The sequence below is a fragment of the Dromiciops gliroides genome, chromosome 5 (assembly GCF_019393635.1).
Source record: "Dromiciops gliroides isolate mDroGli1 chromosome 5, mDroGli1.pri, whole genome shotgun sequence".
Classification (NCBI taxonomy): Eukaryota; Metazoa; Chordata; class Mammalia; order Microbiotheria; family Microbiotheriidae; genus Dromiciops; species Dromiciops gliroides.
Window position 1 is genome coordinate 47,712,757 of NC_057865.1, and position 23,752 is coordinate 47,736,508.

Sequence of the window (23,752 nt, forward strand, 5' to 3'; positions counted from 1 at the left end):
CAGAATAAGGCTTAAAAGCATGAAATACATAGGTTTCCAAAGGACATCAGTGTACTGAAATACAGGTATTATAAAATATTTTTTAAAAAGGTCGTAGATCCTGGCTTAAGAACCCTTGGTCTAAAATAACTGGTCACACAGCATGGGAGTGAGAAATGACATGTGTACATTTCCCTTTCCTTCAAATACCTTGTTAGTAAGTTCCCATACTAGGCTCCACCAAATGGATGGCCAGTTCTGTTTTGGGCCCAGCAGGGCTATTTCCACGCAATAACACTAAGAAAAAGTGCTTTCTTATCCAATAAATAAGTCCTTTGAAAACAAAACCACTGACTTAGAATCTCTGTGGCCAGAAGAATAAGATCATGCCAAATCATAGCCATCATGAAAGGGCAAACAGTATTTTGGCTTCCAAAGAGTCTGAAATGACTTGGGCTTTTGGATATGGGTCACATGACCCCAGACAGTTAGCATTTATCAAGGGCTTTAGGGTGTGAGAGGGAGGGTTTTCTTAGCTGTTCTCGCAGATTTCCAAGATGTGCCATCAGAGAGCACGGCTTATGAGGCCGGGGGCCATGCTGCTTCTAAATCATTCATCTCTGGTGACTCCCTATCATTTTCAGGATCAAACATAAAATTCTCTGTTCAGCACTCCAAGTCCTTCATGATGTGGTCTTTCTCCTGTCACTGGGGGGTGTGGGGGGTGTCACTCTGTGATCCAGTGACACTGGCCTCCTTGCTGTTCCTTGCAGAACAAACACTCCATTTTCCAAGTCCGGGTCTTTTTCAACGGCATTTAATAAATGCTTCTGATTGACGGACTGACCTTCTACAAGATTGCCCTTGAAATTAGTGCCTTCCCGGTTGTCTCCGATTTATCCTATACACATCTTATTTGTACAAAGTTGTTCAAGTTATTTTCCTTAGACTGAGGTCCTTTTCAGGGTTAGCTTTTCTACAGATGATTTATTCTATCCCCTCCCATCTTTTTCAGTGGACTGCAGCATAATCATCCTGTCTACCCTTTCTCCAGGAATCTTCAACCTCTTCCTATCAACTGGTTCCTTCTCTGTTTCCTTCAAGCAGGACCAAGCCAGTCCTTGGTCAAAGTACTTCAGAAAAAGCACTTGGCCTCTACTTCCTTTGCTATCACCAACTCAACCCTTTTGCTGGCTTCTGAACTAACACCTTAAAGTGCTTTCTCTGAAGTTCCCAATGGTCTTTTAAATGGGATCATCTTTCTTAACTCGGTAACGGCACTATATATTTATTCTGTACATATTGTTTGTAAATGTACCTGTCTTCCCCATTAATCCCTGTAAAGTAGGGCTTGTTTCATTTATAGTCCAGATCCTGTAAATGCCAGGAATGTGGTTACGTGCTTAGCAAATGCTTGTTAATTGTAGTGGAAAGCAGAGCAAGGTAAGCAGCCTGTGGAAAACACTTTACTGTGAAGCCATCAGTTTGTTAGGAAAGAGTTGGCCAGTTACTTTCTCCAGGCGAGGTTTTATCTTTAGCAGCAGTCCAGTGCTAATAATTCATGTTATGTAGCCTTCCTACTGTTCAAATGGTCAGAGGGTATGGGCTGCCCCCCTTAAAAGGGAGGCGCGATGTAGCACAGGCTCATTTTGAGTAAGGGAACTTTAGGGCAACCGATCAAATGGACACGTTGTTTTCTTCTATTGTAGAATGTCTTCAGAAGCTTCTAAGATGCCTTATCTTTACTTCATTCAACAAACATTTAGTAAGCAGCTACTGTGAGTAAAATGCGCTCCGTAAGGAGAATCCAAATCCTGGCTGCTTATTACTACTACCCACAGAACCGGAAGCTTGCACTTCCCCATAATCCGTTTTTCATCTGTAAAAAGTGGGGGTTGGATTGGATGATCTCTAAGGTCAGGCAGCTTTAAATCCTAACGGCTGGGATGCATCTATTAAAACTACTATTCCTTCACACCTGTCTCTAGGGGAGACAGATGTCAGGGATAAATGGAAAAAAAGAGCTAGAGAGGCTTATCAAAGGGTCATCTAGTAATCAGTATGCTAAAATAAAATGAGCCCTTCAGAGTTTGGGAATGTCATCAGCACATGGAAGGGTTATACAGGCCAAAAAGAACATTTTATAAAAATAATATCTTGTCCCCATTAGTAGCTTATGTAGGGAATTACATGAGCAATCTCCATATTCAATATTCAAATATATTCGAACAATCCTTCAGTCCCTTCAGGCATTATGGCGTTCACATGAGTAAAGCAATTGACCTCATGTGGCAGAAGAGCGCCCACAAAGGGCGTTCAACAGAATGGGGTGAAATGAGATGAGACCACCAATGGCCTTAAATTCCAATGGCACCAATCTTCTCCCTGGTCTGAATTTTTTTTTTTGGAGGGGGGGGGCGGGTGGGGCAATGAGGGTTAAGTGACTTGCCCAGGGTCACACAGCTAGTGTCAAGTGTCTGAGGCCAGATTTGAACTCTGGTTCTCCTGAATCCAGGGCTGGTGCTTTATCCACTGGGCCACCTAGCTGCCCCTCCTGAAGTTTTACTGTGAATCTGATGGAGAAAAGAGAGTGCTGAATTTCAACTAAACTGAACAATTCAGAGCATTAATGTGAAGAGAGATTTAGCAAGGATGTTTTTTAAAAAATTCTAACCAGGGCAGCTAGGTGGCACAGTGGGTAGAGTACCAGCCCTGGATTCAGGAGGACCTGAGTTCAAATCTGACCTCAGACATTTAACACTTACTGTCACTTAACCCCAATTGCCTCACCCCAAACAAACAATTCTAACCTCATTTCATAGCTATGGACATTTAAACTCCCCAGGGTTATACCACAGAGACCAACAGCTCTGGCAGAACCCACCTAGGCCAAAAGAAAACCCTACAAAGGCACAGGCCTAGCAACAGCCAAGTGCTTCAGTTGTCTGAGGTCAAAACTGAGTCCAAAGACTATCACAAGCCATCAGCAGCTGGTTTTTTTTGGTGACAGCCCCTCAGACATGAAAGGTCTATGTTTGGCAGAAGAAATACACATATCAATACCAACTTATCTTTTTAAGTACAGACTCTAATATATGAGCCCTTTATAACAATAACGTAAAAACCTTCACTTTGTGTCAGGTACTACGCTAAGCACTTGACAATTTTTCTCATTTGATCCTCACAATTATCCTGAAAGGGAGATGCTATTATTACTCCTATTTTACAGATGAGGACACAGAGATTAAGTGACTTGTCTAGGGTCACAAACTAGTGTGTCTGAAGCTGGATTTTGAATTCAAGTCTTCCTGACTCCAGGCCCAATACTCTATTCACTGTACCACCTAGCTGCCTCCAAATTATAATGCTAGAGACCTATAATTTGGCACATATTATTAAACATATATACTTCTATGGTATTCAAAAAAATAACCTCTGAATTACAACCTAGCCAACAAGCCATTTTCAGGAAGAGTGCTCCAATTACAGCTAAAATTCACTCAGACCCTAGGAATACTTTTAAGTGGAAAAGTTTACAATTTCACATTTTAAGGATGTGGAAACATAAAATACAACCAAATGATTATCCGGTGAAATAGAGTAGTTTCATAATGAGATGTGTGTGTGTTGTGTCTACAAATATACACATGGAATACACTGTAAATTCTAAAAATGGAATTAACACTGTAGTGATACTTTAATCGCTTTTAAAGTTTCCAAAGAAAATGAACGATGACTACTTGGATTTAGTGTGTACAGAAGTGTCCATTAATTGGGGATTCAAACATCCGGACATGCAACACGTCTATTCATTGATTATTTCTTACGTGTATGCTAACCCTCTCCCCACTTCTCCCCTCGAGAGGCAACTAGACTGTGTGTGTTGGTGGCAATACAGTGGAAAACCTTGGGAGCCCAAAGACACAGGTTCAAATGTCACTCACTGCTGGTATGTATGGTGAACTTTTCTGGGCTTCAACTAAATCATCTCTCAGTGCCCTTGCATTTCCATATATAGGACCCTTTATCTTGAACCTTCAGGCATATGGTAGATGCTTAAGGCGTGATGAAAGGAATACTTAGAGATTGTGTGCTGCCGATTCCCAAGGGGAAGAGAGATGAGACAAAGTGCTCCAAAGTTGCTTATCAGTTTTATAGGGAGTGGAGGGACAAAGGAAAAAGATGTAAATGACCAGTGACTACTAGGTGCCACAGAAAACAGACAAGGAAGACCTACCTATGTCTTTGCAGATAGCACGTCTGTTAGTTTGGTAAAATGTTTATTAGGGTTTATTAATAAGAAGTATATACCATGTTGCTAAGAATACAGGATTGACCCATAGTGAGTTGTCAACTACTAGGCATGATGGTTCAGTGGAGAAAACATTTATTTTTTCCATGGAGTTTCTGCATTTCAGCCTAAAAAAATGAAACTTGGTACTAACATTTAATATTTAGATTTTAATCCTTAGAAACCATATATAACTTTTACAGAATGTCCAACTTCATTGACTCAGATTTTCACTTGAAGCAGGTTATTTAAAAATATTTTTAGGACTGAACAAACTGAAACTGATTAGATGAATGGCTACAATAAATAACAGACATGTAAATATATGGCTACCAGCAGTTAAAAGCTCTAGCTTCTCACACTGAAAGGCATAATTAATACAATTAAAAAAGATGAGCATTAGCGTTTTTCATAAAAACAGGTTTTAAAAGCACCTATTAATGATCTGTAAGTCTTCTATAATTTAATACAATCTTGTAAATAAATACAAAAAAATAAAAAAATGACAAAAAGTCCACGCAATTAAAAAAAAATCAGAGGACCTCCTATAAAGTTAAACTATAGTAAACTGGATGAATAAGCAGACACTATTCACCCAACAAAATTGTTACTCACCCTAGGAGAATGGATTTTTAAATGTCAATTAACATATTGATAAAAATGATTTTCATTTCATATGCTAGAGGCCTGCGTGTGTTTACAGAGTTTGAAAATCCAACCAAAAAATCAATTTCTCCTGAGAGACTGAATGTAGGCAGCCCAGTTACTGAAGGGTGATAATCATTTTTACAAACTATCCCCCAATATCATGGGGGAAGGATTTTAAAAAACCCCAACATATTCCATAGGCCACATAGCAGAGAATAAAAACCCCACCATTAATTAGTTTCTAAATAGAAACCAAATTAATCCCACCATGCTGGAAGACACTTCAAATGCATATCAGCCTCATGAATTGGTCCACAACGTAATGAGACAAATGGAAGTAGTTTAAGTAATAAATGTTTAATCCAAGAATTTGACATATTATTAACAGCATTCATTTGGCCAAACATCTCCATGTTTGTAGAATCCTACTGTATATAAAGTGGGAATGTATCAAGTATAGACTATGAAAGTGCAAATAACAATTCAAGGTTAGAGTAATTTTTACATTATAAAATTAACTTGTTTACAAAATAGGCTTTGCCAAACTTTTTTTCTGAATCATTAAGTCAGTGACTGTGGTGTTTTTAAAATGTGTACCAAGAAAATACAAATTGAGTGATAGTTTTCATGCTCAGGATAGATAGAACAGCACAGAAACAAGGGCTATACCGAACCACCTAAAAACAAGGTAGACATGACTCAGGACCTGCGATGTTTTCAAACTTCACAGAGAGCCCGCTGACCCATCCTCCTACTGCAGCTTTGCAAGACATCTCAATGTGATAACAGAGAATCTTTGTGACCTTCTAGTGAGAAATTACAACTCAAAGAAATTATTGGTATCTAATGTCAGTTCAACATAAAGCTATAAAAATTCTTTCAATGGACTATTTCAGGTTATCTTCTAGTATTTTGCCAGAGATAAAACTGATATTTTCCCAATCACCTTAACAGGACCATCAGTATCATCACATATTATTATACTGTAGACAAAATTAATCTTTTCCCAAAAATAATTTTAAACATTGATGTTTTATTAAGAGAAATAGTGTCGATGGGGATTTGTCATCATCTCTATGATAAAGTAATAGTCCTCATATTGTTGGTGCTAGGAAATTCCTTTAAATCTGAGGAATGTTTTAAGAGCTAATAGAATATCCTGCCCACAGGGTCTTGGGGAAAAAGATTTCAAAAGCAGGGTTTGAGTGAAACAATAATCAAAAGCCTTAATAGTTACATCCAGGTACTCATCAATATTTATATAGTCTTTTACCCAGCCTGGTGCTTGCCTGTATGGATTCCATAGTGAAAATCTGATTTCTCTAAGTCTCTGGTAATGATCTAGCAGAACATAAAATGGAGTGCTGCCTTTCTATTTTGCGTATGTTATGCTAGTTTTGATTAAATGTAAGTACAATGGCCATTCCAACAATTTACTCTAGTTGTAATTACATACTGTACCATTGTTATCTGATTTACCACTAGGACCAATATTTTCTTCACAGTAAGACACTGATAACTAGGAAGTTTGATTTTTTTTTTAAAAAAACACTAAACAGTAATCACACAGCAAATGAATATTGTGCAACTTAACAAATACATCTCAGCGTTTGCTCTTTAGGCAAACAAACTGAATGAACATTTAGTTGTTATATTTACTGTAAAGGCAAGGCCATGGGTGGTTTTATGGAGGTCATCGCAATTCATAGCATAGTTACTCCAGAACACACACTGAAATTTGAATTACTCACTTATTTAACTGGCAACTATCCACTTAGGTTAGGCAAAGGCACAGTAACATGTTGCGCAGGATGTCTTAGTGACTTTTTTCCTTAAATAACTGTGGGATTTACTATAATTCATGAAAACGCCATTTTCCCTCTATTTTATAAAATATTTACCATTAAAAGTAATTGCACCCATTAGTAAGTAGAATGCATTGTAAAATTGTGAAAACAAAGAACTATGATTGCACTTCCATTAAAGTGTCTCTTAAAATACAGCACCGCTGTTGCTAATTAACTGTATTTTAATATTAAAATAAACTGTTTTTAACAGCAGCATTAGGTTTAGTTAACATAAGCTACAGGCTACATTTATTTAAATGCAGTCTCCATGGCAATAAAAGCCCACTGAATTTCAAAATATCCCTGCTACCCCTCGGCACCTTTTACTCCAAAGAATCATGAGATTGCTCTAGTGCCTTAAAGGCCACTGGACACTTGTCTCTCTGGTTAGACAGCCGACTAGTCAGTTTGGCACATCTGGACTGTAAATAGACATGAAAAAAATCTTTGATTTATGTGAAAATAAAACTCATGACACTGTTGTAGATGCAGCGTTAAAGAGAAGCTGCAGATATTCTCAATTCACACTGCTGGTCTAAAATCAAAAGAAAAAATGCAAAGATGTTACAATAAAGCACAAAAATTAGAAACTGAAGGCTAGACACTGTTAGGTTTCTCAAAAGAGAACTTCTAAAATGGAGAAAAACTATTTCTTAGGAAAAACCACCAAAAGATTCAGAGAGTAAGCCTTTAATTTATACTTCCAAATTTAATTTTGCCAACCTATGGCTAAACAGAGCCTGCATTTTCTTGGGAATGTGGAACACAACCTATTTGTTCCTCTCTTCTGTCTGCAGAGAAAAAGGAAAAATGCTACCCAATGAAATGCAAAGGAAATTCCTTGAAAGGTTCAAATTGAAAAGGGAACGTCTGTCAGATGGAACGAACGTCAATGGATCCAATCCTGTCAGTGGTTTACAACTGAGCTGGAACCATGTGGGTGAAGTCTCCAGAGTAAGTACCCACCCATTGGTAACGACAGTCTCTCTGGGTTCCCAAGGCGATGCACAGCGTTCACACCAAATGCACTTGCTCAGTCCACTCTTCAGAGGTTCTGTCAGCCTGACCTGGAACACCTTCTGCGGGAGCCACATGGCTGGCTGCTTCACTAGCCCCTGGGCCAGCTGCAGACCCTGCTTCTCTAACTGCTTCGGGGTGACTTTCTTCCATTTGGGTCCCTTGGGCATCACTTAAGACAACATTCTCCAAAAGGCCATGCTCTGCGGGCGGCCCCTGCCCAGTCCCTTTCATGCCTAGTGGTCCTCCTGACTCACCTTCTGCACAGGGCAGCTGGGAATCCTCACTGGTTTCTGGTGTTGCAGAAGGAATCAAGGCAATAGTCTGGGGGTTCATGTCATGAAACCAAGCCATGATATTGCCGAGGAGGTTTTCGTTCAGACTGGAGTCCTGGTTGGCCGAGTCGGGGTCACTAGATGTCGGATAGAATTCACTTCTTGCATCATTGAGAGGGTGTGGACTAAGGCCATCAGCAGAATGGGGGTCGTTTTCTGTGCTCAGTCTCATGACACTTTCTCCAAGTTCTAACAGCTCTGAACTGCTTAAAGCAGCCCTAGGGTTATCTATGTTCATGGGGATGGTGTCTAGCCTTGTGGGGAGAGAAGTTCCTATAGCTCCTAATGATGCCTCGTTATGTAAAAAGTCTCTAGTTTCCTCATCAAGAGACAGCCCAGACTCTTGCAAAGACAATTGTATAGCAAGCAGTATGTTTGGATCATCTTCATCCAGGGAGCTCAGAGCCTTCAAAACAAAGAAATTATTTACACACACACACACACACACACACACTCACTCAGTCCAGGAAAATTTACTTAATCTCATAAGACAAATGAACTACTTTTAAAGGTGTGTATGGAAGAGAAGCCTTTTCCCCCTCAAATCTCATCACAATTTTATCCTTCCTATTCTCAGAAAACTCCCAGAAAGCCACTGTAAAAAAATTAAGAAGTAGATCTTTTTTGCCAGATCCTCTGGTCCTATACTTCTCCTCCAAACAAAAGTTTGAGAATTCGATATAAGAATGGAGAACAAAGCTAAACAAAGGGAAAGCAAAGGTGAGGCTGGAGGAGGTACCTGCAGCGAGTCTTGGTTCTCAGAGCGACTCACAGGGGTGTAGTCATGAACAGAAGAGCTGTGCAGAACGCTCAGAGAGGCTGAGCTCACCAGAGAGGCGCCATGTCTTCTGCTGCTGCTGCCTCCTTCTTGTGTATCTGGGCAAAGCAATTTGTACCAAAGATAATTGGGCCTCAGATATAATTTTTTTGTTTTTGTTGTTTTGGGGCAGGGGCAATGAGGGTTAAGTGACTTGCCCAGGGTCACACAGCTAGTAAGTGTCAAGTGTCTGAGGCCAAATTTGAACTCAGGTCCTCCTGAATCCAGGGCTGGTGCTTTATCCACTGAGCCACTTAGCTGCCCCAGGCCTCAGATATAATTGATGGAGGTGATCAAAGAATATTAGCACTTCAAAAGAGTGAGGAAAGAGTCTCATCATTGTTCCCTCACTTTCTTATCCATGCAGCATACCATCATTCTTCTAGTTACTCAGGTTTGGCACCTCAACGTGGATCCCTCTCCCGATACAGTCAATCGACTACCCCACCTCATTGGTCTAACTCTACAACACCTCTTACATACATTTCCTTCTCTCCACCTACATGGACAGAGCTTTGCCTGGAATTCTGCAAGGTACGGTCCTACCACTGGGCACTGGCTCCTTCTCACCTCTACCAGCAAAGATAAACTGTTCTGCCTTGGAAGGTCTTCAGTTTGTTCCCATGACACACTTCCGGCATTCTTTCTCTCTTCTATGTCTTCTGGAGCAGCCTCACTGGCCCACGCCTGTTTCTCACCAAATGCTTCCTCTCCCTTTTTGTTGTCTTTGCTTTGGAATGTTCTCCCTAGTCATCTCTGCTTCGTGGAATCTTTGGCCTGAGGCCTTCTGTGTGCCACCCCCTTACCTTTGATTTTCTTTTTTAAATTTAATTTGATTTTCCGTTCCAAATTCCCTCCCTCATCCACTGCAAAAGCAAGAAGAACAGTCCCCTGCTTCTCTTCTAATTTTGGCTGCACTGGTTTTGTTTGTACAAAACTCTTTAATTTGATGTAACCAAAACCATCCGTGTCACCTCCTGTGAGCCTCTGCCTCTTGTTTGGTCATGGACTCTTCCCTGCCCCTGGATCTGAGAGGCAATTTCTTCCATGCTATTCTGATGATGATGTTACTCTGTCTAAGTCTCACATCCATCTGGAGTCAGTCTTGCTATGCCTTGTGACCTGCTGGTCTAGACTGAGTTCTGTCAGACTGCTTTCCATTTTCCCTACAGTTTTTGTTGAAGAGTGACATAATGATGATGATAATTATAACGACAACAATGATTAGCAGTTATACATCCCTACTCTGTGTCAGGCATTGTGCTAAGCTTTTTACAAGTATTATCTCATTTGATCTTCACAACAACCCTGTTACTATTATCCCAAGTTTATTCGTAACTGAGGCAAACAGAGGTTAAGTAATTTGTCCAAATTTACAAAGCTATTGGGGGCAGTGGATAAAACATCGGCCCTGGATTCAGGAGGACCCGAGTTCAAATTCCACCTCAAACACTTGACACATAATAGCTGTGTGACCCTGGGCAAGTCACTTGACCCTTATTGCCCCAGCAAAAACCAAAAAACCCCCCCAGGACCCCCAAAAGTTACAAAGCTATTAAGTATCTGAGGTCAAATTTGAGCTCAGGTCTCCCCCCGCCCCCCAAGGCAATGAGAGTTAAGTGACTTGCCCAGGGTCACACAGCTAGTTAAGTGTCTAGTGTCTGAGGCCAGATGTGAACTCAGGTCCTCCTGAATCCAAGGCCAGTGCTTTATCTACTGCGCCACCTCGCTGCCCTGAGCTTGGGTCTTCTTGACTCCAGGTCCAGTATTCTGTCCACTGTGCCACCTGGCCGAGCTCTTGGGGTTTATCAAACACTAGGCCACCATATATGTATTTTCTGTGTATGTGTTGTCTCCCCGCTAGAACATAAGCCTGGTAAACAAAAGTTGAGAACTATCTTCACATGTAACAGGAAAAAAATAAAATACTTTATTAATTAAAAAAAAAAAAAGAACGTAAGCTTGGTGGGGCAGGTAGGTGGCACAGTGGATAAAGCGCTGGCCCTGGTTTCAGGAGAACCTGAGTTCAAAGCCAGCCTCAGACACTTGACCCTTACTAGCTGTGTGACCCTGGGAAAGTCACTTAACCCTCATTGTCCTGCAAAAAAAAAAAGTAAGCTTGATGAGGACAGGGAATCTTTTTGCCTTTATCTCCTTGGTACCTAGCACAGTGCTGGGCACCTAAAAATCATATAATGCTTGATCAGGTTTAACTGTCTTACTTTTTAGATGGGGAATTTGAGGCCCCAGAACATCAGGATTGTGAGAAAATATTAACAATGGGGTTTCTGGGGACCTTCCCCAACACTCCAGGGCTTAGCTCAGGAACCTTACCTGATCTTTCAAAGCCAGCCCAGAGACAACAGAAATGGGACTGACATGGTAAAGCCTTTGCCCTTGGACGGTCTGTCTTTCACTAGACCCTGAGGTCAGCAAGGTACAGCTCATTTTGATAGGGACAGCCCTCGGGCCATGTCAACCAGGGGAACTGGATGCTAACCAATTAGCTTAGATCAATGTGTCTGACCTGCCTCTACCTGAAAAAAGATAAAAATCCCTGGAGACTCGAGGGTTGCTCTCTTGCCTCTCTTAAGTGCTCCTCTTACCCAGGGCTGGCTCTCCCTACCCCACCTTCCTGGGACTCCATGCTGGGTCTATTACTGGTGGAGAAGTTTTTCAGACACACAGTCAAATTAATAATACATGTTTGCTGTCAAAATTGGTGCAATAGCCTCTAATATATAAGTAGCAATATTTTAGAAACCCCAGCCAAGTTCCCCAATAATTTAGAATGGAGACAGGCTGGCCCCCATTATTTCAAACAACACGGAATTGTCTGACTTGTTTGGAAGAAAAACTAACCACGCCAAAATCTATGGCAGATCCCACAACACACCATGTCTATTCCCATCTTTGAGCTCTTGATTTCCTCTGCTTGGACTATCTTCTTCCCAATCCCTCTTCTCTTCTGCTCACATCCCAGTCATTCCTCAAAATGCTTTTCTCAAGTCCCTCCTTTTGTATAATAAAACTCCATAAGGTTGTGATCCTGATACCCTCCCAACTGTCCTCCCTAGCATCTCTACCCTTACATTCCATTTTTTTATTGCCATGTATTGCCAAGGTAATCTCTTTAAGCCACAGCTTTATTTGTGTGTTTCTCCTTGGTACCAAACTTTTAATGGTTCCTTAATGAAGAACTTCAATGACTAGTGCCATTTAGGTGCTGAGTTTTTTCTATCTGTGGTACTCAACATAAACAAATGCTGGCTTATACCTATGGTGAGGATTTTCCATGTAGCTGACAGACTTATCACAGCAGTTAGAGAATTTGAAAAGGAGTCTTGGAAATGAACCTACCTAAAGTGCTCTCACTGGGTTCCTCAGGATCTGGAGTATTACTGAGCAGACTGTGCATGTCTCCTCGTCGCCGCTGTCGATGTCTCCTCCGATACTGAAATTCAGCATATTCCTGCATAAACCAAAGGTTATAAAATACAGAGGAGCATGCAATAATTTTTGTTTAAAAAAAAAAGAGGGAAAAGCACACTTTTTTTTTTCCTAGAAAAAAAAAATGTGTGATTTTATATTTGTAATATAAAATCACCTGTCATCACAAATACATGGGGTTTTATCATGCAAGAAAATGGAACTTAAAATAAGTTGTGCCACGCAGCAGCCTAAGTTTTATCAAATAAAGAAAATGAAATAGCCAGCAAAAAGTCCTGCAGAAAATGGAATACTTGCAAGCTCCAGTTCTGGATAGCAAGCTGTGTCAGATTCCATGTTGATCCAAAAGGCACTGCTTGCTATCTAGTGTGGTGAAAGCTTCATCATTCTAACAACTGGTTCTAGACCAGGCTTTCCAATGGTTGGCTGCAAGTGGTGAGGAGCATTCATTTTGGAGGGACCACTGGTGAGTGAGTGCTTAATATCCTTCAAAGTGTGAATGTGACACAGGCAAGCAGGGCAACAAGAACAATAGTTTTTAACTTCATTTACTGAGTAGTTAATTTTTGCCACTATACAGTCACAGACTTAAGGATGGAAGACATTTTAGAGATCATTTAATCTGATCTTTATATTTTACAGGTGTGGAAACTGAGGCCTGGAGAAGCTAAATGACTTGCTCAAGGTCACACAGGTAGTATTTAGCACCCAGTGCCTTCTCTACCACACAATGGCTACATTTCAACTGCCTGTTCTTGCAGGTAACTTTGGGTTTCTGAACCAAGCCTAAGGGCCCAACCTGAGTCTATCATGACAATGGAACAGCAACAAGTGAATCTGCTTATTCCAGAGCAGATAAAAAAAGAGATAACGTATAGGTTCATTTACAAAATTCATCAGGGTAAAATAAAGAAGTAACCACACTAGTAGTAAATCAAAGGTCTTTGAACAAGCACACGCAAGGGGAAGTTTAACATAAATTACATTTTCTAGTTCAAGTATTTCTATGGCTGGTTGGAAAAATAACACACTCATGCGACTTTGTACAAATGTAGTTAAGCCTATCTAAACTAACACATGAGTCTGAAGTCGGGTGAGCTGTGCCTTTCTAAATCAGGAATGAAATCAACAGGAATTCTAGGAGGACCCAGGACAGAAGATGGTTTTAGGGAGAGGGCCTGAAAAGCTTTGCTTCTGTTACTGATTCACTCAGGTTTTCCCTGGGTTCTCCTCAAACCTGGGACAAATTGACTCTTTTCCCCTAATTCTGTGAAGTCAAGCTCCAATCAGACGGTATGACATCTGGCCCCATGAGACCAGCTGTCGATGTCCCAAAGACCACACGTGTTTTTGGACATGTGAAAGGTGGGGGAAATATTTTATGGGGTTTCTGTCTAGGGAGAATTTTTGTTTTCAAAAAAATATAAAGTGATCTATTAAGTGAAAGTTAAATAAACTACTCTTAAAAGTCTGTACAAAGGCAAAATGTTATGTTGGGCAAGTTTCGAATACATTATTTCTTAACTTGCTGTTTTACCCTGAGCAAATCAGTTAACCTCTTAAGCGTTTCAGGCACCTCTTCAGGACTAGAATGAAAGGATATTCAAGTAAGGAGTTCTCATACAGGGAGTTTCCCATTGATGGATCCTTTAAAGAAAGCTAAGTGGTATTAACAACAGTCGTTGTTTAAAAAAAAAAAAATTGGCACGTTTTTAATGCATTCTGCTAGAAAACCCAAGAGGCAATCTCACACAAATCAGCAGGCCTAAGATTCAATTTATCTGACAATTTCCAATTATCCCTAAGATCTTCAAGTAAGCACACGATGTTTCTTTAATCAGGATGGTCCAGAAAATACAAATTCCAAATGTTTTGAGGCTGTTAAAGAAGCACAAAGAATTAAGGGTTTTAGGAACTGGGGGTGGGGGTAGGGTAGTGGATGGGGTTGAGTTGAGGGGAGCAGGGGAGTAGCACTAATAGGATGCTGCCAGGCTCATTTTAAACAATTGGCGCTGTACCTGAAATACAAATCTAGCTTACTAGCTGTGATTTCAGAGTGGTTAAATGAAATCTCTTCAATCTATATTCATAACATATTCTGGAAATTTTTTTACATGTAAAATTTTGAGAATTTGCAGATTTACTGATAGGAAAGAAAGGTAAAAGTGCCTGAAAGGAAGGGGAAGCTCTCAAAATGAAATTCTGACAATATAATTTCAGATGAAGCCAATGAGGAAGAAAAGGGGGAAAGCACTTAGGAGAATGTTGTGCCTTTAAAAGGGATTTTTAATGAACTCAAGTACAAAAAAGATGCAAGAAAGGCACAAAACTGAGGGAGACCTATAAGAATAGTGTCAAGTGTCAAGAAGGAGCTAAGGCTTATGAAAAATGTGTTCACAAAAAGAGCCAACAGGAGCAGACCAACAGCCAGGAAGAATGCCCCAAGCCATACTGAAGGAATGATTCTGGGCAAGTGACTTAACCAGCTGAGATTCCAGTCTGTGGTGGTAAAGGGAGATTCTTTACCAAGTATTCCTTATTCTAATTAGGCCACATGCCCCAACCAAAAATAAAAGGTCTTGGTCACAAAAAACCAACGAGGGGATAAAACCTCCTGCTTTTAGGGGGTAGATGATATAATGTCTCTTTAAAAAACCAACCAACATGAACATTTCTATACACGAAGAAAAGAACAGGTTTGTAAATAAAAACATGAGTTTATCAATGTTTTTTTTTCTGTTTATACATTGCATTTAACGTGCTCTGCTTGTCTGAATCATCTTCCATGGATTTTAACAGAATGTTCTGATGATATTTTTGTCTTTTGTTTCTCCTTTTAAAATGTTCTCCCCCCTCCCCACTTTATCCTCTCTCCAAAACTCTCCCTCGTAACACCATGGTTAATAAAACCCAATTTATACATGGGCCATGTCTGAAAATGTATGACCAATTCTATACCACCAGTCTAGATGATATAACATTAAGAGCCAACAGAAAACTCATTATTCCACGGTCACTTTGCTTTCATCATCATGTACGTCTATCATCACTGTGTATACCCCAAGGCTCTGTCTTTGACTCCTTGTTCTCTCTATACCATCTCATTCAATGAGCTCATTAGCTCCCATGCATTCACCTCTCATTGCTGTGTAGATGATACCTGAGATCTAGATATTCAGCCTTGGTCTTTCCCAATTCCATATCACTTCTGATCCTTTGAAGTGGAACAGTCTATGATCCTCCTCCCTGACAGGCTCCAAACAACTTGTCTTTACCCTCATGTTTCCCCTTTGCATAACTTTCTTATTGCTGTTCAGGGGGTCTCTCTAGCCCCCCAGGTTTGCCATATGGGAGGCATTCCTAAGTCTTCACTCTCACTCATGCTCTCAGCCCTGAATCCCATGAGTTCCCCAAACCTGTTGGTTCTATTTCTGGAACACCTCCAGCAGCTGCCCTCCTCTCTGTACTCACAGAGGCCCTCCCTGCCTCTTGGCCTGGACCACTGTAATGGTTTTCTAAGTGATCTCTAGTCTTTCCACTCATATCTGTCTTCCACACACTTAGCAAAGTGCTCTTCTGAAGCACAACTCTGACCACACCATTCCCATGTTCAAAGAATCACCGAATTGGATCCCATTTTGGCATTCAAGGCCCTTCACAATCTGGTCTCAGCTCAGTTTTCTAGGCTTATTGGCCATTCCTCCTGTTTGTTTTAAATTCTAGCCAAATACATCCTCCCTTCTTGCCTGCCCCTGCCCCCCCCCCCACGATCATGCACACCCACACCCACACGGCTCCACGTACACCACAGTCTGTCCTCTGTCTTAACACAGGCTGTCTTCCTTGGAAAGGCCCTTCCCCTGCTCCCTTTTGCCTCTAAGAATCCGTTTAAGTTATGACCTCCTGTTTAAGGCCATTCCTATCCCTGGCTCCTAGAACATCCTCCCATACTGAAATTATTTTATATGTACTTATCTCTGTACATGGAAATATCTCACCCGTTAGAATGGAAACTCCGTGAGGGCAGGGACTTGTCTTATTCTAAATTTTCTTGTCTTGGTATTCCCAGAACTTGGTCCTAAATATGTACTTTATGCTTATTGACTAATGATGTTGAAGAGAATGATTAGCACACTGAAAGGGACAAGAAAACAGGACAAATCCCACCAAAAGGTGCAGAGAAAACCTGTAGACACAATCAGTGAAGCCATCTAAATGATTTTGTAGGAATCATGGAGAAGGGCAGCTGGTGCAGAATCATTTGAGAAAGAGAAGCGTTATTTCAGTTTGTGAGATGGGGAGAGTGAGCTCTTGCAAACAGAAGTGATCTTGAGGATCAGGCCCTGGAGATTCCGAGAATGGATTATTAGAGACATGTCTTAAGGGACACAGTACCTGTTTGGCACTATTAAAGGTACATTATGAACAAGTCATGGAGAAGCAATAGAATTTGTTTCTGATGGAAGTGATGGATCTACTGATCAGAATAAAGCTGCAGAAAGAAATAGAGCAGGAATTCCGTCAGCTATATGATAAAATCTCTAAAGATTAATTTTGATGACAAAGAGAGGGATAGAGAAAAGGGAGGGAATGAGGATTTACATAGCATGTACTCTTGTGTCAGGCACTGCACTTGGTGCATTTTACAAATGTTCTCTCTTGATTCTCAAGACAACACTGAGGTATAGGTATGGTTATTATTCCCCAGGGTCACACAGCTACTAAGCGTCTGAGGTCAATTTGGACTCAGGTTTTCCCAATTCTAGGCCCAGCCCTTTGTCCAGAGCCAGCAGCTGCCTTTAACAAGATTAATAACACCGGTAAGATTTGTCTAAAGCTTTAGGGTTTACAATCACTTTCCCCTCAACCCTGAAGAAGGTAGTGTTTTCCTTTTTCCTTTTTTGTAAATTGAGAGATCAAGTTAATTGAGTCAGTACTGGGCCTGGGGAAGGAAGGAAGGAAGGGAGGAGGAAATACTTAACAACAATGACTTAATTAAAAAGGAAGTAGAAGAATTCTTCATGTCTCCCACAGACTAAACAAGGGCCAATGTTTAAGAGTTGTAGGGAAGCAGATTTTGTATCTGTAAGAGAAACCACTTTGTAACAATTATACTGGGCTATTTCGAAAGGTAGCGAGTTTCCTATTACTGGTAGTGTTCAAGCAAAGCTTCATGAGTATTTGTTGGGGGTCTCATAAAGAGGGCTAAGGGAGCATGTAGAGAGTTGCACTTAAATGACTTCTAGGTTATCCTCTAAGATTCTATGAGTCTGTCTTGTCAATGATAAAGTTAGGATATGAAACTTTCATGTTAAGAGCATTTGCCATATCCCATTTTAAGGTAATGTAATTTCTTAGACATGCAATAAAATTTTCTATAAGGTTGATGTTTCAAAGTGGCAGACATTTTGCAAATAGTATAAATCAAATAATTCTGTCAAAAATGCTAAACTATCATTTCAGAAAAACACAGGTAGAAAAATATTTCTAAAATTCTTATTTTCTAAAGGAAATATAATTATGGGGAGGTTAGTAATTCCTTCTACATAGAAACAAAGTTTGATATATGCCTGTCATCTTTACATGAATATCAAAATGTCCAAGTAAAAGATTTCAGCATTCCCAATATAACAATGCCCTATGTTGGTACTTCCAGATCTACAGGTATTATATAATTAATTCTGAGTATTTTGGAAAGATTTTCCTTGCTTTCCTTGAAATATGTAAGTTTCCCATATTTATACTGACCTTAAACTCAATGCTTTTTTTTTTTGTGAAAGCTGGAGAATTGTTTTTCATTCTGGGTAGAATTTTTTATCACAATGACACGGATGCTGTACTTGGTATTCTAGCACAGAAAATACCACTGAAAAGTACAGGATTGGGTAAAAATAAAGTTTGTCTAATGCATTTTGTAGGAAAAATACAATTATGATATTTTTTCTATTGACTTAAGAGAAATTTTCCCTTTTATTTCCATGCATTCAAATCATTCTCTTCTCCCCCCCCCCCCGCCTCCCCCCTCTCTCACTCACACACACACACACACACACACACACACACACACACACACACACACACACACGTTTCTCCTTGGATATGTCACCACATTTTAAAATGTCATTAAGTTAAGGGGATTGCAAGTATCCTTAGCAGCGAAGCAAGGTCAAAGACCTGATTTAAATGAGCCACAGTCTTTCCTTGGAAAATGATCAATTTCATTATCTGTTATTTGGGTACAGTACAGAGATTAATGTCTTTCCCCTCCATTTCCATCCCTTTGAAAATTAACCTCTGTTCCAATTTTCTTTAATGCTTATAAAAACATATTTAGAGATTTTAAGGAGTTTTAATGATTATTAAAGTCATATTCCAAAGGGAGAGTGGCTATTTAAAGCTCAGAAAAGCAAAACATCAAATAATTAAGGTTTTCACTCTACCCACTAATTGCAGGGTACTATTTAATATTTAAGATATTTTTTAAAAAATGCTGCATTAATTCAATGTTCTAAAATCTCCTTGATAATCAAGAATAAAAAAAAAGGATAGAGTGGAAGTCTTAAAAGAAGTTAACAGTAATTAAGACAAAGCATCATTTCACATACGTTTTTGAAACATCAAAAGTTCTCATTTGAAATTATTTTCTCATATCTGATTTTAATCACTGCTTTTTTTTGCTCAATATTTACATATGATATCTTTTTTTTTCTTCTTTCTTTGCAGGGCACTGAGGGTTAAGTGACTTGTCCAGGGTCACACAGCTAGTTAAGTGTCAAGTGTCTGAGGCTGGATTTGAACTCAGGTCCTCCCTGAATCCAAGGCCAGTGCTTTATCCACTGCGCCACCTAGCTGCCCTACATATGATATCCTAACATATATATGAAATAATGATGAGAACATAACATTAAGGATTTTAAATTAGTTTTCATTCCACTTTAATATAAAAATCACTTAACAATTCCCTTTCAGATTATTAAAGTAATTGGTAGAAAATACACAAAAGAGCTTAGTTATGATCTTGAAAGATTTAGGTGGGATCAATACTTTAACTAAAAGAACACTTTTAATAAAAGCATTGACACTACAGTTTAAAAGACATAACACTTTATATTTTTCTAAGCAGTGTCTAAACAGTAATTAAAAATGCTAAAATTGCAATGTCTTGATGTAACTTGTGCTAAGAATGGTTAAATTTAGTTCTGCCTATGTATCTATATCATAAAAGGAAGATAAGGCATCATATTGCTATGATTTGGAATGGATGTAAATGTAATTTGCATAAACTGTGACTGCACAAAAGAAAATGCTATTTTTAAAAAGATACACAAAAATAATTACCTCAGGTGATGCAAATCCCAAATATTCCCAATCCCATGTTCCACCAGCAAAGCTACAAAGAAATTAGACATACCATTTGATTTATTAATAGAACTATACAATGAAAATGATCAGTCTCTCGCCTTTTTAACAAAAGGGGAACCCAATCTTTAACATTCTTCTGCTTGAATTTTATTTTATCCACAAAACTACAACTACTCAACTACAGAATTTAATAAATTAATTACAAAATTTTTAATCCAAGTTAATTCTACAAACATCTATTATGTGGAAAGCACTGTACAAAACTGCTATGTTTTAATATAAATGTCCCTTGTGGAATAAAAAACACATGATTTAAAGACTTATCAAATGTAATAAGGCAGCTAGATGGCTCAATGGATACTGCATTGGGCTTGAAGGAAGATACTTACTAGCTGTGTGTGACCTTGGGCAAGTTACTTAACCTCTGTTTGCCTTAATCCACTGAGAAGGAAATAGCTGATCACTCCAGTATCTTTGCCAAGACAACCTCATGGACCGTATAGTCCACAGGGTCACGAGGAGTTGGATATGACTGAACAACATCAAATGCAATCACTGTCCATTATGTACTCAAAGCAGAGTATTATTTGTTTGATTTATGTGAAGATAGAGCATGCATAAATCAAGTATAAATCATGCCAGGAATGTGGAGAACATAAATAAAAACATATAGTAAAATGTTTTCTGTCAAAAGACATAAATTTTGCTTCCAATTGCTATTTCCTAGATATTTTAGGATTTCTTCCATCACAATTTCACTAATTTATATTCATTCAAAATATTAATTTCTCTTTCTACGTATGTGTGCATACACGTATACATATATAAACTTTCTATAATAAAAATGACTGACTAAAAAGAGAGTAAAGACTATCAAAATCTTTATTTTGTTCGGTTGTTTCTTTTGTATCTGACTCTCTGTGATGCCATTTGGGGTTTTCTTGGAGAAAAACACCAGTGGTTTGCCATTTCCTATTCCAGCTCATTTGACAGATGAGGAAACTGAGGCAGACAGGGTGAAATGACTTGCTCAGGGTCACACAGCTAGTAAGTGTGGCTGGATCTGAACTCAGGAAGATTCATCTTCCTGACTCCAAGCCTGGCAGTTTATCCAGTGTAACACCTAGCTGCCCAAAATCTTTTATATGCCAGGATAATTACTAAGAATCATAAATGTGTATCATCTGAAAGGATCTATTATAATACAGATCAAGTTAAAGATGATACTTTTGAGCTATTCTGATTTAATTTATACTAAATATGAAATTACAGAGTCTTGTTGATTCTTGGGATTCATACTATATATAATACAGAATGCCAAGAAGAGTAAGATTGTGTGCATTAGAAAAATATTGAAACTTAATAGCTTTCTTCCATTAATACCGTAGTTAATAAATTTTCCCCATGAATACAAGTTCTACTGGGATAGAATTTAGGAGGCTATGAATGCTGGTTATCCTGAATTGGCTCTATGACTGTTCACTTGAGCAAACTAGGCATCTGACCATGTTCTGTACCTGCGCCTTGGTGCTTCTGGTGAGTCTGCAGGAGCAACCCCTCTGGCTACGGACGCCAAGAACTCTCGCCTCTTCTGCTGCACAAGGCACGCTGCCCGAATGATTTTGTGTCGAGGCGTGCGAAGATAAGGCCTATTTACTTTTTGCGCAAGGTCTTCAGTGACCATTTCTAGGTCTGTCTGTTTTAGGGGGGAAAAAGACAATCCTATGCTAAGAAGAATCAAATGTTCTATAAGACACCAAAAATCTTATCTCTTACTCTTACTTTAAGGCAGAAACTATAAACTAAGTTTTCTGAGTTGGCTTCATGTGGTATGGAACAAAGGAAGACTCCTATTTATAAAGTGTGTGGTTTTTGTATAGTTTTTCCAGATGTCTGAAAATGAGTGTCCTATCTGAAGCCATCTCATTTTTAGGCAAACCATGTTCCCTCAACAAGAAAGCATTCTACATTTGTTTGCCTATGTTAGCTATTAGGGCATAGTAGGCCCAGCTGTTGTCTTCAAAGAATGTACACATTAGCCAGGGACAGAAGATTCAAGCATATGAAGCTGCTAGGTACCATATACATAAGTGCTGGAGGGCGTGCAGAAACAAAGATTGCTATAACATAGCACAAGGTTAGCTAAGAAAAGCTTCAGGAAGGAATCAAATCTTGAATTTGGCCTTGAAGCAAACTCAGGGTAGAAGGGGGTGGAGAAAGGGGATTTTCAGGGATCGGCAAGATTGAGGACAGAGAGTCACAGAAAGAGGATACAAAGAAAGTGAAGGAAAGCAATCCAGTCGTAACCATCAGGCTAAGGTGAGGGCCAGGATGCAATGGGCATAGGTAACGGGACACCTATTTTTGCTTTTAAACTATGATTTCTTTGGGAGTTTATTCTCTTTTGTGGGTTTCAAATGAAAATATTATAGCCACCATCTATCAATGTGCTTTTTAAAAATTCTGAAAGAAACCTTTAAAATCCAAAACTCTTGTAGAGTCTCAAAGTAAAAGTTAATTTCTCTAGGTTTGAAGAAAAAAAATTTATATTTTCTTTTACTGGCAAACTTCTCTATATTTAATAATGAAAATGAAAACCAGCACAAAAACAATTACTGTAGAAATGTTCAGGTGTAAACCATCCCTAGTTTTGTGTTACAAGGGAAAAAATGTTTTTCTGTGACAGTGTTACACATGTGCTTGCTCTGGCAGCAAATATGCTAAGAATGTTACTATGTAAAGCTAATAAGAAGAGCATTATTTTACCTGCATAAGTTCAAATATTTCTTTCTTTGTGCTTTTAGGTTCCAAAAAGAATCCATATGGATAAGAACACTTGAGAATGCGTCGAGTTTTTAGGAGCTCTTGCACAGCATCTTCGATAAAAGTGGTGTCTGGACAGCCTCCATCAGCTACAAGGTAATCCGGGCACTGTGAAAACACTTTTTCTCCGCCAGCTATACTACTACAATAAGCAAATGTGATTTCTTAAAAAAAAAAAAAAATGTACACAAGGAACCTTCTCCCCTAAGGAGAACTAACTTTGAAATAACTTCATTAGAGAAATTATTCACAAGCTTTCTTTTTTAAACAAGGTAAGTTCTTTACTTAGATGCATGATTTCAAGAAACACATAACTATCCAGAGAGACTATTACCTTTTATGAATCAGTTTGGTTTTTTAGGGGCTTTTTGGCCTCAAGAATTACTTTATTCAGTCTCAAGTTATCTCTTTCATTAAACTAAATCTCTCAAATGATCCTTGAGGAACTTTACTATTTATAAATTACAACTATCTTCTCAAAGACAGTTTGTGAAGAGATTACAAGTTATAAGAACAACAACAACAACAAAATAAACAACAATTTTCTTAGCTACTGAGCAGGTAATACTAGAGAATAAAGAAGCCATGCAGTAAAGGGGGTGGGAATATCTTCAGTATCTCAGACCTTTGGCTACCAGACTCTCTGTACAAGGGAAACACATAGGTTTCTTTGGTTTTTCAGGTTTACACTAAGACCTCCAGGTTCTAATTGGTCCTTACTTAGAGAATAGTTCAATTTCAGTTTCTAGGTGTTAACTAGAAAAGGGCATAAAGCTACATTTGGGGACAGGAAAGTATTGCATTAAATAATTAGTAGAAATACAAAAATCACACGTAGAAAGATGCAACAAAAGTCAACCTCTGAACAATTAGATTCGAGTATAAATATCTGTTCCTTTTAAAACGATCATTTCAGATTTTTCTTCTTATTCACCAATTGCATTTCTTTCAGGCTTAAAACAGAGAGAAGGGGAGGGGAAAGAGACAGAGGAAAAAGCAGGTATGGGGAAGAAGAGAGGGAGAAAAGAGATTTCATAATAAAGGATGTTCCAACAATCTTAGTGCTGTCTTAAGCCTTAATAAGCCCTGTTGTTGGGAGGGCTTCAGACTGGAGCTAAATAAAATTTATTAAGCTTAAAACTGTACCAAGGCTGCACTTCACTCTGATGACAATAACTGACAT

General features: G+C 39.0%; 1 protein-coding gene across 6 annotated transcripts in view; it reads right to left on the reverse strand.

Annotated features, from left to right (window-relative positions):
• Positions 1 to 5,256: 5,256 nt before the first annotated feature.
• Positions 5,257 to 23,752, reverse strand: part of ANKIB1 (ankyrin repeat and IBR domain containing 1) — a 131,193-nt gene continuing 112,697 nt past the window's right edge. For 5 of the 6 annotated variants that reach the window (XM_043966723.1, XM_043966717.1, XM_043966718.1 and 2 more), the window contains 6 exons: positions 22,513 to 22,658; positions 21,264 to 21,442; positions 19,723 to 19,774; positions 12,295 to 12,406; positions 8,857 to 8,993; positions 5,257 to 8,523 (listed from right to left, as the gene is read on the reverse strand). In XM_043966723.1, coding sequence (XP_043822658.1) covers positions 7,780 to 8,523; positions 8,857 to 8,993; positions 12,295 to 12,406; positions 19,723 to 19,774; positions 21,264 to 21,442; positions 22,513 to 22,658 — 1,370 coding nt within the window. In that variant the 3' untranslated portion in view covers positions 5,257 to 7,779. The remainder of the gene's footprint in view (positions 8,524 to 8,856; positions 8,994 to 12,294; positions 12,407 to 19,722; positions 19,775 to 21,263; positions 21,443 to 22,512; positions 22,659 to 23,752) is intronic. The other variant, XM_043966720.1, reaches the window with a different exon arrangement.